We start from the raw sequence: 17546 nt of genomic DNA on the forward strand, positions 1-17546 counted from the left end.
GCGGACTTCGGGCCCAAGGCAGTAGTGTCGTGGGTTCGGATCCTGGTTCACTGCCACTAACTTTTATCAGTCTGTACCGGCTCACCCCTTGCTTTGCTGGATACGTTCCACGCACAGATCTGTAGTCTATGTGGACGGGCAAATGCAAGGTTAAAAGAGGCCGCTAACCTCTTAAAAAAAAATTTTACCAAACTGTGTCCTTCCCAATTGCAAACGCAAAGCTTGAGTATTACTGCAACAAGCATTTTATACTTATATGCCAACCCTTATATGCTTATATGCTTATATATGCTCAAGCAAAAATTATCCGATGTTCATGAAATTTGGTACAAACGTGTAAACCTACGTTTATTCGAACAAGTTTGCAAACAAGCATGATCGGACTATGAGAATGGGGGTTTGTGGGGGGTTTTATGGAGTAACAATTGGTTTTTCCCATTTTCGACCCTAAAAACACAAAATTTAACAATTTCTTTCCAAACCGTTTTGTGGAAATTAAAAAAGGAAATAATTTTGTATATTGAAGAGTATTTGTATGCCTAACGGTTACAGAGATGATTAAATAAATTGTAAATTTAAAATTCCCATGTTATTCTTATGGGGAATAAATAAACTGTTTTAGTTTGCTTGTTTATGGTTAATCAAATTTGCCATTTTTGTACTACTAAGCTATCAACGCTATCATACTAAGCTATCAACATTTCAATTAAAAAACACCTCAATACCTTCCCTGTAGCAGCAAACCTAAGAACTCATTAAAATTAATGTTATTAAAATAGGAAATAAATCTGAGAATTTTAAGGAAATATTTGAGTAGAAATCCAGCTAGGAAAATGGAAATTTTCTTAGTCTGCAGGTTTACTGCGGTGGGGATATTTTATATTTTCCCTGTATTAAATAACCGTACAACAATATTCCAATGTACTAATTTACTTGTTTTTCACGCTGTTCAAAATGGTTTAGAGAGAAAATATTTTATTTTGATATGGTCTAAAATGAGAAAAACAAAATTTTACCCATTACCCTGTTCCTGTAGTTCGATCATAGTTCTGCGCTCTCTCGTCTGACCAGATTTGTACAAAATTTCATTGAAATTGGATGGTATATAAATGAATCTGAACGGATAGGGTTTTTTGCCACTGGAACATCAAAACTAAATATTAAAGTAGTCCCAGGTCTATGTCTTACCATGAGACCTGAGACAGTAATAGCTTAGTCTATTCCCAATACTGTATATATGAGAAATTCGCTGGATAGTAGCTAAGAAACCAAACTAAAAAGTTGTAGGTCTAAAACTATTTTAAATTATCCATAATCTTAAAACAATAAGGGGTTTCCCTGTAACATCCTTTTTCCAGCCAATTTACTTTAAAACATAGGTAATGTAAGTGTCAGATTTTTATATTAATTGTTAGGTGTAATTTTAGCTAATAATCAAGCTGCAATTGCAAATGGTAATTTCCTTTAGGGCTTTGACCCCTCTACGTTGAATTTATATCCAGAGTCCATTTTCAATGATCTTCGATCTTTGGGTCAGCATGTCTGGTTTAATGACAAACTTTCTTTATAAAGGTTAAAATCTGCATTGTAATTTACAGTTGGCGGTTCTAGGGCCTTATCATGGGGGGCTTGCAGGGTGTTCTTCACCAGAAGGAAGTCCAAGAGCTTCTCGCACGGACAATTTTCTATTTTTAAAGCCATATTTAAGGTCTATAACCACCGTTACGTTTTTATAACGAAATTTATGTTTGAATTTATACTTCCAGGGTCCAATTGGGGTGAGGGGCTTTCTAAAGCCTCTATGCCCCCCCCCCTTTGAATTGCCACTGGTAGTTTAACAGCTGTTACTTTGTGTGAATGTTGAGCCACAGTCAGAATGTAAACAAGAGACTAAGCAGTTCACTTGGTCTATGTAAATGATGATTAGTGGTATTATATGATAGTTGGCAAAACAGTTTTTTTACTTTGCTGCATCACTGGTCCATGGTCTGTGAGTACTGTGAACCAAGTGATACCCGCTCTAGATGTGTAATATTAAAATGTACCCTGGTCCGTGACAATGATCTCAGCATCGCATATATGTGGCAATCGGTAGCGAGCGTGTTGAAAGGAAGACATGATGAGCATTATTTCACACTCGTTTTAACGGATCAGACTATGATACAAAAATAATCAGATTACCAAGGCACTATTGGCTGTTATTTTGTGATGCTTTCTATAAGCAGGAAAACACAGTGAACAGTTTCACAGAGTACTTTTGATATATTATCGCATGAAATGTTTGTTTGATATAAATATGTAGGCCTATTCAAATATTTCATTCAACGTTATAGTTTTTTTCTGTTGTTATTATCAGTATATCTATAAAAGCCCTGCCACTCTGCTGCATATAGGTTAGGTTAGTTAGAATCATTTTAGTTTATGATAATGACAAAATATCATTTTTTAAATTCAACCTTTTTGATAAGTAGGGACCTAGTCTTTAAAAAGAAGGTAGTTATTACTGTACCATGAACTAAACCGAGCGAAACTCAACTAAGCTAACCAAATACCCGCAGAACAGTGTAAAAGTTTCTTCTTAAAAATAACCTAGAGGCCCTATGACCCAAAATGTTAATTTTAACATAGCTATTTTATACAACGTGAAACAATATATGTTACCCACATAGCCTATAATTTTTTTTTTTTTGTAATACATGATGTTATGTATGTAGCCTACCCCTACCCAAGATGCGATTAGCGTTACTTTATATGACCAGTCTAGCCTAACCTAGGGTAAAAACACACATACAGCGACTGGGAACAGAGCGGAACGGCGCGATTTAGAGTGACAAAATCAAACCAATACAATCAAGTAGTAACACGCACACAAACTGCTGTTGCGAGCATAGCGGAGCGAAACGGTTAACTTAGGAACAATCTCGTTTGTTTTTCTAGCATTTGGGAGCGGAGCGGGCAACGATTCTGTGGACATTTTTAGGTCCACTTTCCCCAGTAGGCTGCTCTGTATGCCCATTCCACCCTAAACAAAACTTACCCAGAGTGTTTCAGAACCTTCTCGAACCTTTTCTTTTTGAAAGAATGCATTCAAAGGTTGAGGTAGAATGGTATTGCATAAATCATGATTAATACTTCTTAACAACACGTCAGATGTGCGCCGCTACCACACGTCTGTTCCAAATGACGCCACATTATACGTTCCTAATCCAGTTACTTTTAAAACTGTTTAAAAACAGATTGCCCTCAAAGAAAACCTAGTACCGTATAGGAACGGTAGTGCCTCTTAACCTCATTAGCCGAAATGGATGGAATCAACTTCACTTTTATCTGCCCGCACCTATAATATTGATTATGAAATTAAATTGTTCTAAACTATTACATCTAACCTAATCAAACTTGCTGTAACATTTCAAAATATGGTTTGATAGTAGAATTCTGAAATTTAGGCTAACTGTTCTTAACTAACCTAACCTAACCAAACTGTCTGTAGCATTTCAAAAATTGGCCCTTTTGATAACAGATATGGCTTTCGCGCTCAATTGACTGTTCTAGAACGTTTAATCCTTAACTTATTATGCGCGTCTTTTGCTTCAAAATAGACAAATTTTAAAGGAACCTCCATCTTCGCAGAAATTTAATGTGAGTGAGTAGGTAAGTAATTCATAATGGGGTCTAGAGTAACTGTTTTTTTTTCATTATTTTGCAATACTGGAACGGGAAGGGGTTGTGACGTAATTTTGACATGTGAATAGTCATTTTGTAATGTTTTAAGCCAAGCCTTTTGCCACGGCCACCTTTAACTTGTCTAGCGCCAAACATCGCATAAGATAACATGGCAAACAGATGACACCAGCTCATTAATTTGCATACTATCCATTTAAATTTAGATTTAAGAACATAAATGTATTCAAAGATTGAAAATAAAACATATAGAATTGAAGACCAAAACAAGGTTTAAAAATCAAAAATATATTTTTGTACATTTAAAAGGGGAGTCCATATTTTCATAGCCCAGTACCGGTAAGCAAGTTTTCATATTATTAACAAATACACAAATACTATTAGCTGCCTCAAAAAACAAAACAGCTGTTACAAGCCTACTTGCGATGTTGCCACTTCTAAGGCCGCGGCCTTTTTGCTGTGCTGCAAATTGCTGCAAACTTGCTTTGTGGTATCTTGGAAATGATCGAGCTCCCATTCGTGTCGCTCTCGCTTAAGTCGCTGCATGTGTCCGACATCAGTCGCTCACACTCTCAACGCTACAGCCCGCCTGCTCCGCTCTGAATTGCTGTATGTGTTTTTTTACCCTAAGACATATTAGGTATAGAAGCACAATTAATTGGACATAAGTTATCTAGATCCTAACATTTATAGGTACGGTACTACAATTCAAAATGGCCTTGATTTACGCAATATCGTAGCCTTAAATGGTATCTTCATTACGCAATTGGCTATTATTAAAAATTGAAAATAGGGCACTGCATTGGAGTTGCTTATTTGGATAAACCCAAGCAAAAAATTGTCAACTACGACTTGGCTTATTTTCTAACTCTGTCGACTATTAGGCCCCTACAGGCCTAGGCCTAACTAAGTAAAATTAGGATGAAACATGTATTCATGGTGATACTCCAAAGTCAATTAAAAACCAAGTACATGCCTAGGAGTAAAGTTTGGCAGAGAACCTGTGATGTATTAATATCGTTTTAAATATAAATAAATTGAGGCCTGTATCGATCTTGATTCGGTTCGATACATAAGAAGCTATCGTTTCCACAATATAATTTTGTTATTTGAATGTGTGTCGAATTGAGCTAAATTATTGATTTTCAGTAGGCCTAAATGAAATTATCAATACAATGCAAGTATTGATAAAAATGCAAGCATTTTTGAAAAGGTAATTTGAAGTGTTTTTCTCAAGATTTTAATTTTACAAAAACAGTATAGAGGCGACATAAACTAACAACTCGATACATTATAACCTAAACTTTACCTTCCTAATCTAACCTAACTTCAAAACACTTAATGCAGTCACCAATTCGCATAAAGCACGACCTACCACCCTGGCATGCCTAAATGAGAACTGTAATTTTACAGTTGCTTGTCGTGTGGTTGAAAACAGTCAGCTGTAGTCTTAGTTAACCCACAGTTCATTCCACTTCTAAATGTTATCCATCCTACCTTGTTTATTGTAATGTTGTATATTTCTGCGGCTATATATTGAGAAATATTCATCAGCGGTGAAAAATAATAGTATAGCCTATTTGGATTCAGGAGGTAAAAAAATATAAAGTAAGATATCAAAATTAAAAATTCGTTTGGAGGCACCTATACGGAATAAATACGTATCGTTTGGTTACTTAGGTAGGTAAGGTTAACCTAACCTAACTAACCAAACAATATATCGAATTAAACAATCGAACAATATCACTCATTCGGTTATTTGTGCCAACAGATATGGAAGTTTACCCACACAGGCTGCTATTCTTGTCTTAAGTACAGTAATTTAATTAGCCTACTGTTTTCTAGAAGCGGAGCAACACACATTGTTATTCGCTTTTCCGCAATCCGGGCCGAGAAAAACCTAGCTTAAGTTAAGGCCCAGAGATATAGGCTACCTACCTATCTAAGTTAAAGGCAAGAAGAAATTGATCTATATAAGGCCTAGGTCCTTAAGCTTAAGTTAATTGGACTGTAGAATAGGCCAAGGTAGGCCTAGGCTATTAGCCTACCTTTGATTGTACGCTACCCGAACACGAACGTTGTCAGTTTTTATAGGGCACAATGGGCCAACACTTGAAAGATCATATCTCAACAATGACAATTAATTTTTAAACAACACAGTAATATATTTCCTTCCTTGCCAATGGCCATGAATCCCTCAGATTTTCTTGGTTAATGCATCGAGCCTCTTTAACCTGGATCTAGTCTTTTAGTTGCGATTGACGACTGTAGTATCACAAACTACACTTCAAAGTGTAACCATAACACCCTAACTACTACAATTAATTACTTTATTGCTATTTAACTAACTGTGTTAACATCAACATAAAACTCAGCTCAGCAGACAGCACCCAACAACACGAACACACAATCACGAATCACAACACAATCCAATCGACGACGACGACGATAAACAAATTTTGAAAAAAAGTGACTCTTTAAAAAAAAAGTAGTAATAATTAGGCTGATATTATTCAAGCCTACTGAACAAACAACCATAATAACAACATGTAACTACCTAAATAATTTTATCGAATGAAAGTTAATAAATTTCGGTGGATATTTTTAAATCCGATATTTATTTCCACAGATAAATATTCTTTTTTAAATAGTTATAAGTTAGTGTAAAGCGTTCTTATGCGTAAAACTGTTTACTCCATGGATGAAAGAAATAATAGACAATTTGGTCTCTTTGTCTAAAGCAAGAAGCAAAATAACAAAATTGTTGCTCGTAAAATGTAAACAAAAAAAAGAAGAAGAAGGTAGCTCCTAATGTTATTCTTATGGGGGAAAATTAAAATGGTTTTTTTAGGATTAAATAGTAATTACTGAACAAATATGCTCCAAAAACGATCCCCGGCATGATATTATACTATAGAATCTTTGTGCAAAACATCAAGTTGATAGATGTAATCGTTCTCGAGTTTTTGTAATCCATAGAGATGCTTTTCGTACCAGTATGAGAATTCACTTCGTTCATTCAATTATTTATGTGCAAATGTAGTGTTATTGAAATAGTGATTGTTCACAGGTTAGGCCTATCCAGTGTAAATGAAGTGTATAGTCGTATATTGTGTGAGTTAGTAGTAGTATTTATCAATATTACAATGGGTAAATACTATTATTTATGTGCAAATGTAGTGTTATTAAAATAGTGATTGTTCACAGGTTAGGCCTATCCTACAATGAATAAGAAGGGAATAGGTGTTCACTCTATCCAGAACATTTTGGACGAGCAAACGGACATAGATAGTGAAAATGTTGTAAATAATGTAATTGACAGTGATTCTTTTGAAAATTTGGAAATTGGGGATATAGCACCATTTAGTGATGATGATGAGTCTGATCCAGGAGCATCAGGAACTCTTGCGGACTATAACCCTCCTCTTACTATGGACAATCCTGATTCCCCCCCTGTTGTCAGCCCCCCCCCCCCTATTTCACCCCCCTTTGCAACGTCAACCCCTCAAAAACCCTTGAAAACCCCACTATTTTTTAGTCGGGCAGGGACTTTAAGAGAGGACAATCGGTCCTTATTTATTACATAAGAAAAAAAACCTACTTTGCGTAAAGATAGGGGAAAGCTCTACACAGCTCTAAAGAATATTATAATTAATGAAAGTGACATCGAGGACGATCTGTGCGACTTTAGTTCTGGAAGTGAGGACTTTTACCATCCAGATTTCAAAGAATTAGACACGAGTGACCGAGAAGACATACCTGCCAACTTCTTGCCAAAACCGAAGCACCAACTGGATTTTGACTGCGATGGTTTCTCCCCCGACTCGCCTCCACCTGTAGTGAAGAAGAGAAAAGTAACTCACCAGATCCACCGACGCCGCCCCCTCCCAGACCACCGACACTGCCCCCTCCCAGACCACCGACACTGCCCCCTCCCAGACCACCGACACTGTCCCCTCCCAGACTACCGACACTGCCCCAGCCCAGACCGACGCGGCCCCTTCCTAGATCACCGACTCGGGCCCCTCCCAGACCTCCGACACTCCCCTCTCCTAGACAATCGAGAACTAATACTGCTTCTAGAAAACCTGAACCCCCTCCACAGCGGGACCCAGAGATTGGGCTGAGGGAAATTGGTCCAGCGCCACCACCAAGAGAGCAACAGCCCCCCACAGAAGATCCCCCCGCTGAAGAGACAGTTCCGCTTCCCCGTCAGCGGGAAGGTCCCCCACGCCCGGAGCTGCCGAATAGTCCACCGTCGGTCAGGGTGTACCCTCCAGAGCCAGCAGGTGACATCAAATCTTAATTTCTTGTTCCTAATACTGGGCCTATATGTAATGTTTTTGAAAATCCCTTATCGTACTTTTCCATCTTCTTCACTGACACTATGTGGAACATGTTAGTCACTGAGACTAACAGGTATGCCCACAGTCGAATGGCCACTTTGGAGAGGTGTGGTCTGCTGGCCCCACAGTCACGCTTCCGCAAATGGGTTGATGTGACAGTGGAGGAGATGAAAAGTTACATAGGTATCCTCTTGTCTATGGGCTTAACCCGTCGCAAAAGTCTCCGTGACTACTGGAGTACTGACCCTCTCCTGTACATACCTTTTTATAAGAAAACTATGCCTTTCAAGCGCTTCAAAATTATAACGAGCATGTTTCATCTGTCTTCTAACGTATCTCCACCTTCATAATGTAGTTGTTTTTCTAAACCACGTTAGCTAATCAATAAAAGGTTACAGTACCTGCAGACTGCCTTGTGGGTTTTGTTAATCCAGTAGGATTACGTACGTTTTGGCAAATATATTGCCATCATCAGATCCAGAACTTGAAGCTTAAAATCTTGATTTTTCGACACACATGGTCACGTCAAAGTTTAAAATAGAACACGTACACAAAATGAACATTAAATACATGTAGGCCTACTATTAAAAAACCAAACAGGATATAATATGATTCAAGCATCTCTCTTGCCGAGTCTCGACACAAGACTCCCGCTCGAATATGAACAACCCTGTCCTCAAGAAGAGACATTTGGCCCGTTATTGAAACAGTGCATCGATGACCAAGTTAGGGGAGAAGTCTTGCAGAATGGCTTCAGGAAATGTGGACTTTACCCCTGGAATGCCAGCGCTGTCGACTACAGAAAGGTTGCAACCAAGAGAAGTAACAGAGAAGAAGGTAATACTATAAGACAACTGTATCCAAGTAAGGAGAAATGCCGATGAATGGCAAGGTGAAGAGAGAGACTTGTCACTGTACAAGGTATGGCGCAGTATGACTGAAGATGCTACGAAATCTAGTCTGGAAAATCCAATTGGCGTAACATCACTGACACCTGAAACTCAAAATATTGTGGAACTCACAAATGGAAATGGCGGTTTAACTGTCCCACAAGTAGAAGAGACAATTTTGGAAGAGGTCGTTGAAAATGAAAACTTTGAAATTCCTGTGTTGACAGATGTTGATGCAGTGAACAAAATTTTGCAGGAAGCAGGAATGGTAGTTTATACTGAACCTTTGACACCTGACAATAAAACACCTCTGAAAGAACAAGTCCCAAGTACAAGCAACACACAACTACGAGAAGAATCTCCGAAAGAACAGACTTCAATTGCAGGAAGTAATGTATTTGTTCCATCACCATTCAAAAGGATATTATTTTGGCCTGAACCGATTAAACCAGAAAATAAATCCATAAGAAATGAGGAAAAGATTCCAAGTAGAAGTGTTGCTACCTCAACACAGTAGGTTCATATCATAAGAAAAAGATAGAAATGAAAGAGGAAGAATTAAAATGGCAAAACGACTACTCGAGAGAAAAATTAAAAGAGAAGAAACAGGAAAGAAAGTGAAATAAAAGATCACAAAAAAGACAGACTCATGTACGAAATGTAATGCTTCATGGAATGAAGAAAAACAAAATGGACTTGAAAACACATGGATTGACTGTGATGCTGTGATGAGTGTGACTTTTTGTCTGAAAATTGTGACAGTTACAATGAGGAAGTAAATTTATAAGTTAGTTGGTTAATACAACCAGACAATACAACAAAATGAAAAAGTACATGAGTGTAACAGTTGTGATGAGTTGAAGCAAAAAATAAGGAAGCTGGAAAGTACTCTTAAGGAACTAAGTCTGGAAGTACTTATGTTAAAACAAAAAATACAGATATGAGTATTTCTACAAGTAACTCAAAGACAAATCAGCCTCATGTGGATGCAAGAATATGTAGAAGTAAAACAACACAATCGGAATGTAATAGAACCAATCCAAAACCTGCAGTTATAGAAACAGTCGGACATAATACCCTACATGAACTGGATGATGAAGAAATAAATCTATGGATTAAAATCAAATTGAACATCCCAAATAACAGTTTTATTTTGTGTCCTTCAGTAGGCCACCTAGTGAAGGAAGTAGAGGACCTGGAGCTCATTATGCAACTCTGCAATCAAATATAAATGCAAAATAAAGACTACATAATGGCAATTATTAATAACAGAACTTTTAACACTCAATCTGGTTCTTATCACTGGTCTGTATTAGTTTATAATCGATTTCAAAATGTTGCCTATCATTCGGACTCACTTGCTGGTCTAAATAGTAGTTATACTAAAAAGTTTGGTGTGAGATTGGCACAGTTTTTTCGGAATTAAGAAGCGTTTGAGCTGAAAAATTTGGAATGTTATATCCAGAGAGGAACAACCGAATGTGGCGTGCATGTCTTACACAATCTTGAAATAGCATGCTCCTTGATAACAAGTAATAAACCAATAACAAGCCCAATTTTCACCAAAGATTTCTCTGCACATAAATATTATGATGGCCTAAAACTATTCTCAGAACACTCAGCTTCTGCTCAAGTCTCACTGCAAGACACTAGGAATAATCAACACACAATCGGTTCTACTATGGAAACTATATGCAGAGTAAATGAAAATCCCACTGTAATTCATAACTGTTGTAATGAGACTGAAACTGTTAAGAAATCATCCCTCAGGACTAGGAGGCAACCTTAACTTCCCAGGAAAAAAAATCTAATACTGGCTGACAGCCATGGGAGACACCATACACCTAATTTGTCATCTATCTGGCAAAAAGGCGGACATGACATAAGCTGCATCTTTAAGCCCAATGCAATTATGAAGGAGGTTTTATCTGATGTTAAAATCCTCATAAAATCCTTTACAAAGTGTGACACACTGGTTGTGTTGGGTGGGTCCAATGATGAAGATAGTCAGGCAGAGAGAAATTACTGTGAATCCATCAGGATATTGCTTGAAAATACAAAGAACACTAACATCATTACATCAGCACTTCCCTACAGGCATCATGTCCCAGGCCTCAACAACAGAATATGGTTCCTTAATACGAATATTGAAAAACTGGTGGCCCAACATAAACATGCCTCTTTCCTGGCCATAAATAAACTGCCCCGCCACCTATACACACAACGCGGTTTACACTTCAACAAGCAGGGTAAAAAAACAATAGCTTTTATGATAAGTAATTTTTTCTTAAACCTAAACCTAACTCAGCAAGTTTGAAACATAGAAGAAAAAAACTGTATTAATATTGTGAAAGAGAACATGAGGAAAATTATTGACTTGAATAAAGGTAATGCCTCAACAGCATTTGCTCACACTATTTCTAGGGACCCCAGTCACGAGAGAAACATGTCTGCTGGGGTAGAATTTGTGTTTAGAAACAAATTTGGAAGGCCACAAGAAACTGACTTTATTAATACTAAACTGACCTGTCAATCTGTCGTGGGGGGAGCAACGGTGTACAGTTTGGTGACTAAACAAGAGTGTCATGGAAAACCAACCAAGCAAGACTACGATGAAGCTTTTAACCAACTCATAGAAGATTTCAAGAACAAAAAGTTTGAAACCCTAATCTGTTCACCTATGGGCTGTGTGCGTGATCTGACACAGAAGATTTTGCTAAAAACATAATAAAGCTGCACAACCTGACAAATGCTACAATTATGATAGTATCTTACGATCGGCCAGCAGCAAAAAGGAAACTATGGCATGGTCTTACACACACAGAGTTTCTGGAACAGCTGCAGAACACAATTGAAAACTGTAAAAACAAGGAAGAGTCAAGCATGTCAGCATCTGTATCAAGCTTTCCAGTAGAAGAGAAGCCAGCACATGGAGAGACAGATGTAAAAGTACCAAAAGTGTTGTGTTTTGGAGCTGAGTTTTAGTGTTTGTTTTACAATGGCAAGAAGTAGTGAGATCGATTACTGGCTTTTGGATGCAGATAATGCATCAGATGTAAGTGATAACGATTCATTTGATGTAGACTATGCCCAATTTCAAACGTTAGGCCTAGAAAATGATTTAGAGAGTGACGATGAGATTCCTCTCCTTATTCCTAGACATAACCTCCGCCAAGACAATGGTGAGCCTAGGCCTATTTCTCCTATGGAAACTGAAACCCACACTATTCCTGTTGAAATGCACATTCCTCAAAAAAATTCTGTCGATGTGACAATCGATGAAGTTGTATTAGGTGCGGGAGATGTACACCTTGGATATAACCGTAGGCCTACAACTGATGTGCCTTCTACGGTTTGGGAGACAATTGAGGACTACATTCCTCACAGAGAAAATTTTGTTGGGTTTGGTGGTGTTGGTCCTCAAATCCCTGTTGAAAATCCCCTAGATCTGTTCCATTTTTTTTTTTTTATGACACGCTTTTGGACATAATAGTACAAAATACCAACCTCTATGCGGAGCAACAGCACAGAAAGCTTGGCATGATTTTCCCACAGTTTTCAAGGAACTGGAAATGGAGTCCTGTCACCAAAGACGAAATGTGTTTGTATTTAGCTCTAATCATGCTGATGGGTGTGGACCAGAGGCCTACTATTAGATCTTACTATTCCAAAAACCCCTGTTTGCGCTCAGACATCTTTCCAAGTACAATGCCATGTGAACGTTTTGAGGCCATTTCTAAGAACTTGCACTTCTGTGATGATACAAAGATCAGTGATTATCAGGGCCAAAAGGGGTTTTTCAAAATTTTCTCTGTAATTGAACATCTGAACGCTAGGTTTCAATCCTCTTATAGACTGTCTCAAAATATATCCATCGACGAGTCTCTGACATTGTGGAAGGGCCGTTTGGGCTTCAAGCAATATTTGCCCCTAAAAGCAGCCAAATTCGGGATAAAATCGTTTGATATATGTGAATCCTCCTCAGGCTTTACGTGGTCCTTCATTGTATATACCGGAAAAGGCATGGTCTTTGATAATCCTATCATCTTACCTAAATCAAACATGTCCACTGCGATTGTTCTCTCCCTTATGGAGCCACTTCTTGATAAAGGATTTACTTTGTTGATGGATAATTGGTATAATTCCCCTGAGCTTTCAAAATTATTAAAAGAAAAAAATACAGACACATGTGGCACCCTAAAATTATCAAGGAAAAATGTTCCAGATGAAATCAAAAGTCAAAAATTAGAAAAAGGAGAAATTGTAGTAAAACACAGTGGAGATGTGATGGTGATGAAGTGGCACGACAAAAGAATCGTCACTCTCATTTCTACCTTCCACTCCCATGAAATGGAGCAAAGACTTAGCAAGAATGGGAGGCAAGAAATGAAGCCAGCTTTGGTGTATGAATATAACAAGCAAATGGGAGGGGTTGATATGAGGGACCAAATGCTGCACGCATATCAGCTAGAGAGAAAAAGGGGCTTGAAATGGTACGTAAAAATATTTAAACGCCTTTTGAATATTTCTGTATTGAATTCCTTTATAATCTGGAAATCTAATACCCAGAAAATTGACCACATTTCCTTTCGATTAGATCTTATAAAGATGCTTTTTGAGACCCATGGCCCTGAAGTACCAAGACCTGTTTTCGGAAGACCTTCAATTGAGCCGAGACCTGCTAGACTTACAGAAAGGCACTTCATTTACCTGATACCACCTACAGGAAGTAAAGTAAATGCACAAAAGAGGTGCTGTGTATGTGCAAAACGGGGAGTAAGAAGAGACAGCAGATATTGGTGTCCCAAGTGTGAAGCAGGACTGTGTCTTGGAGCATGCTTCGAAGACTACCATACAAAGGTTAACTTCTAAGAGGTATGTAACTATTGTATCACATACAAACTTTTATTTCAATCATATATTTTTAAAGCCTATAATCTGCTCTTTATTTTGGTGAAAGAATTATAAACATACATGTATAAATAAGTTAATTATTGACGGTTTTATGTAAACATATGACGGTCCCACTAACAAAAACTAACTTTTAAGAGGTATATAAATAATGTATCACATTCAAACTTTTATTTCAATTATATATTTTTAAAGCCTATAATCTGTTCTTCAATTTGGTGGAAGAATTATAAAAATCCATTAATAAATAAGTTAATTATTGTAGGTTTTATGTAATCATGTAACGGTCCCAGTAAAAGCTTTGGAAAAGTGCCGCGGGAGGGGGTGGTCTGCCATATAGAAAGTCATGCGTTGAAGGGTTAATCTTTAATCAATGCTAAATGCTCAAAATATGTATAATTTCACTCAATCTATCGCAGTTAGATGAATTAGTGTAAACCTTGAAAGTAACTGTCGATTTCTAGTTGCTCATAGAGTATTGGATTCCCCTCGTAAACATAATCAATCACTTAATTTGTAAGGGTTCATAGAATTGGTGAATATTTATAATAAAACTAAACCCTTAATAGCAGAATCGCCTCGCCAATTCGCCGAAGTTAAGTTCCAAGAGGTAAACAAAACAAATTAGCAGATGACACGAGTTCAGCAACAGCTGATCTTGTGGTTCACCGCCGTACCACCGGGCCGCGCATCAGTCGCCCGCGCCTGCGCAAGGACCCCAGCCACAGCGCTGGATGTGCGCGGCGTTCGCAGAGACAGTGAGTTGGAGTCGGCGAGAGTCGACAGTCAGCAGGAACAGTGGCCTGAGCAATTAGGCAGAAGAAGGACGCCCGACCCTACACTCTCGCTCACGCCAAGTAAGTGGACGACATTCGCCGTTGTTGTAACTAGGGCGCCTAGGATAACTCGACCTCACTCGCTATCGCTTTTATTACGCCTATCGTTTATTCACTGTTAATCAATTACGCTATTTAAGTCAAACGTCCGCGGGCAGTTTAGTCATAAATTTAGTTGAATAATTAGCAGAGATCGCTTTATTTAAACTTGTGATTATTCCTATCGTTCTACTCTACTATAACATAGAGTGTTATCTGTTTTATTAAAATAACTTTGTAAATGCTAGTTGCATGCTAGTTGGGAGCAATGAAGCCAATCTTTGAAGCAGTAGGTCATTTCCGGATACCTACACTAAACATATTTTCTTGGACAGCCCCTCTTCCCAATATAGGAACAGAACTAACATATACCTAATGAAATCTTTGCTACCACTTTTCTTTCCAAAATTACCACAATTTACTTGGAACTTCAGTGAGCCAGGTCATGGTAAGGGAGCCATGGACGGCATGGGACATTCATTGAAGAGAACTTCAGACTTGGAAGTAAAACATGGCAAAGACATTACTTGCAAAGCTGATATTGTAGCCGCATTAGGCAAAAAGAGTTAAACTCGTCTTATTGAAATACCATATACAGCCATTGAAAATGCAAAAGAATTGCTCCCTAAAAACATCCCAGAAGTCAAAGGTATGATGAGCATAAGACAGATTATGTGTGGTAGTGCAGGCTACATATGGGAGGAGACTTTCTTGTTTTGATTGTGCTGCCGACCAGAAATGTAGACTATAACCTAATGGAAATAAAATGCACCAGAATTGAATCTGACTGTAGAACAAAATCAAACCTGACTGTTAAGAAGAAGTTAAAAGTTTCAGATATTTATTCGTCAGAAGATGAAAGTGTAAATGAAAATGGAAATGTCACTGGCCGGATATGCAACCACGTTGTTCAAAACAGATGAAAATAACATTTCATATGTCCACTTAACGGACATAATATCAGTTCTCAGTCCTCTGACACTTGAAGTAAAAGGGGGCCGTTTCCATTACAAGTTTGATCAAGACATTAATGTGCAACAATAAGACTTTGTTTGTATTTTTCAATGTTTTGTATATATATATATATATATTTTTTTTTTTTTTACTCAATAACTCATTTATTTAGCTAGATTGACATTACAAATGCATTAGCCAAGTCAAATTTACTAAAAAGAACTATAAACTAGGCCTAACTTTTAAAATATTAATTAAAATTAAAATTCATGAGGACTGTCCGTCAGTGAGAAAGGCGCTGACACTGTAGTAGCCTTTACCCGCGAGAAATTACCTCAAGTGCCTTTTGAAGCTTTCAGGTTCTGACATGGACTTGATTTGAAGAGGGAGAACATTGAACAGTTTTATGGCATTATAATTTAGATGTCTTTCAAAGAATGTGGTTAAAGGGCTGGAATTTTTAGATTGAAAGTATTGCGAAACAGATATGAGTGGGTAGTTGCGGTGTGAAAATGAGAATAATTTGACTTCAGAAAAGTGAGGACTTCCAGACTGTAAATATATCATGAATGAATATCATATAGGCCTAATAGGATAAAAGAAATAGGTGGTTACGTGATTGTTTACAAGATGATTTTCCCTATTAAAAATGCCATAATGTTTCTCTATGTATGTAAACTAGCAGTTTTGAATTATACCCAGTTTTAATTGACTACTTGATTCCGTTTGTTTGGAGGTGAGAGGTAAGCGTAAGCTCCTCAGGGAGGGGGAGCTGTCTATGACAGCTCCTCCTCCAAGACCGCTGTGAGTCGACTTTGTTCAGCAAAGTCGTACTGTGCTATGCACAGCCTGCAAGGGGTGCCTCTGCACTCGCTGAAGGCAGCGGATCTAGCGCTGGCTGTGTCGTGACTAGACAGCCCTAGGGTAGGGAGCGGCTGCTCTAGTACTGGCCTTGGGCGGAGGTGACAATCACCAATCCGGCCAAGGCCCAGATAGCTAATGTTACCGCCAACTGTTACAGGTATGTGTGCAGCTGTGACAGGACTGAGCTGGAGACGATGAGGGGTCCTACCCCGAAAGGGTCCAGTCTTGGATATTAGCAGGCGTAGTGAGTGGGTCACGGTTCGGCTGCTAAACTGCTAACTTTTTTGCTTTTCTTGTTTTAGTAATGGCTGAAAGTAAACGAACGGAATCATTACCCCAGGTGGGTACCTGCTCAAGCGGGGAATCCCACTCCTCCTTTTTGGAGGACAAGCCCATGGATTCTGGGGAGGGCAACGATCAGCTTTCCTTTAACAATGATAATGTTACTGTGCAGAACACCGCTATGGAGACGGAACCTGGGGAGATCCTGGACACGCCAGAGGTCTTCTCGAGAAGTTCCTTAACAGCAAGAACTCCACCCAATTCATCTACTGATGTGCTTGAGCTTTGCCACAGGTTAGATGCAGACCTGAATAAGCCACTAAACACCAGCAGTGCTGGCGACTCTCCATCTCTGGCGGATGTTTCGTCCGACTCTGAGATCACTTTTACAGTTATGACCAAAACTGAGTACAATATGTCTGTTAGAGAAAGGAAAAAGGCTGAGGGCACGTGGATCCCTAACAGACAGTGGAGAAAGAGGAAGCGAGAGTCCTTGAGTTCTCCTGGGGAAGGTTCAGGCGTATCACCGATGCGTAGAACCGGATCCGATAGTAACCCTGGGTCGTCTCAAAATCCTCCTTCTAAGAGAAATAAAAACTCTAATCAATCAGCAGATGGACTCGTTGCAGGAAAGGCCAGCTACAGAGATCAGCTTGTGGGTCACAAGTTGGCAGTAGCTCCAGCGGCCTATCCCGATGCGAGATTCTCTGTTGAGGAATGTGATTTGTTGCAGGACAAACTGA

The 17546-nt window shown here is 38.5% G+C and overlaps 3 protein-coding genes across 3 annotated transcripts; all 3 read left to right on the forward strand.

The window, feature by feature from the left end:
• Positions 1 to 6905: 6905 nt before the first annotated feature.
• LOC128984624 (uncharacterized) lies at positions 6906 to 7987 on the forward strand. Its single transcript, XM_054403958.1, has 2 exons — positions 6906 to 7177; positions 7522 to 7987. Exons 1-2 carry the CDS (start codon positions 6906 to 6908, stop codon positions 7985 to 7987), a joined length of 738 nt encoding a protein of 245 aa, XP_054259933.1.
• An 81-nt stretch (positions 7988 to 8068) lies between these two features.
• Positions 8069 to 8377, forward strand: LOC128984625 (piggyBac transposable element-derived protein 4-like). The gene has a single exon (XM_054403960.1). It carries the CDS (start codon positions 8069 to 8071, stop codon positions 8375 to 8377), a length of 309 nt encoding a protein of 102 aa, XP_054259935.1.
• A 4248-nt stretch (positions 8378 to 12625) lies between these two features.
• LOC128984626 (piggyBac transposable element-derived protein 4-like) lies at positions 12626 to 13789 on the forward strand. The gene has a single exon (XM_054403961.1). The coding sequence runs from the start codon at positions 12626 to 12628 to the stop codon at positions 13787 to 13789; it is 1164 nt and encodes a 387-aa protein (XP_054259936.1).
• Positions 13790 to 17546: the final 3757 nt, after the last annotated feature.

Source organism: Macrosteles quadrilineatus, unplaced genomic scaffold (assembly GCF_028750875.1).
Source record: "Macrosteles quadrilineatus isolate MER2022 unplaced genomic scaffold, UCM_ALF_1.0 Scaffold_2__2_contigs__length_208266976, whole genome shotgun sequence".
Classification (NCBI taxonomy): Eukaryota; Metazoa; Arthropoda; class Insecta; order Hemiptera; family Cicadellidae; genus Macrosteles; species Macrosteles quadrilineatus.

Excerpts from the sequence above, each read along its gene's own strand:
- LOC128984626 (XM_054403961.1), top strand. The coding sequence starts at position 12,626 with ATGCCATGTGAACGTTTTGAGGCCATTTCTAAGAACTTGCACTTCTGT.
- LOC128984624 (XM_054403958.1), top strand. The coding sequence starts at position 6,906 with ATGAATAAGAAGGGAATAGGTGTTCACTCTATCCAGAACATTTTGGAC. Across the intron at positions 7,178-7,521 it reads ATTTCACCCCCCTTTGCAAC|TGAAGAAGAGAAAAGTAACT; the intron begins GTCAACCCCTCA and ends CTCCACCTGTAG.
- LOC128984625 (XM_054403960.1), top strand. The coding sequence starts at position 8,069 with ATGTGGAACATGTTAGTCACTGAGACTAACAGGTATGCCCACAGTCGA.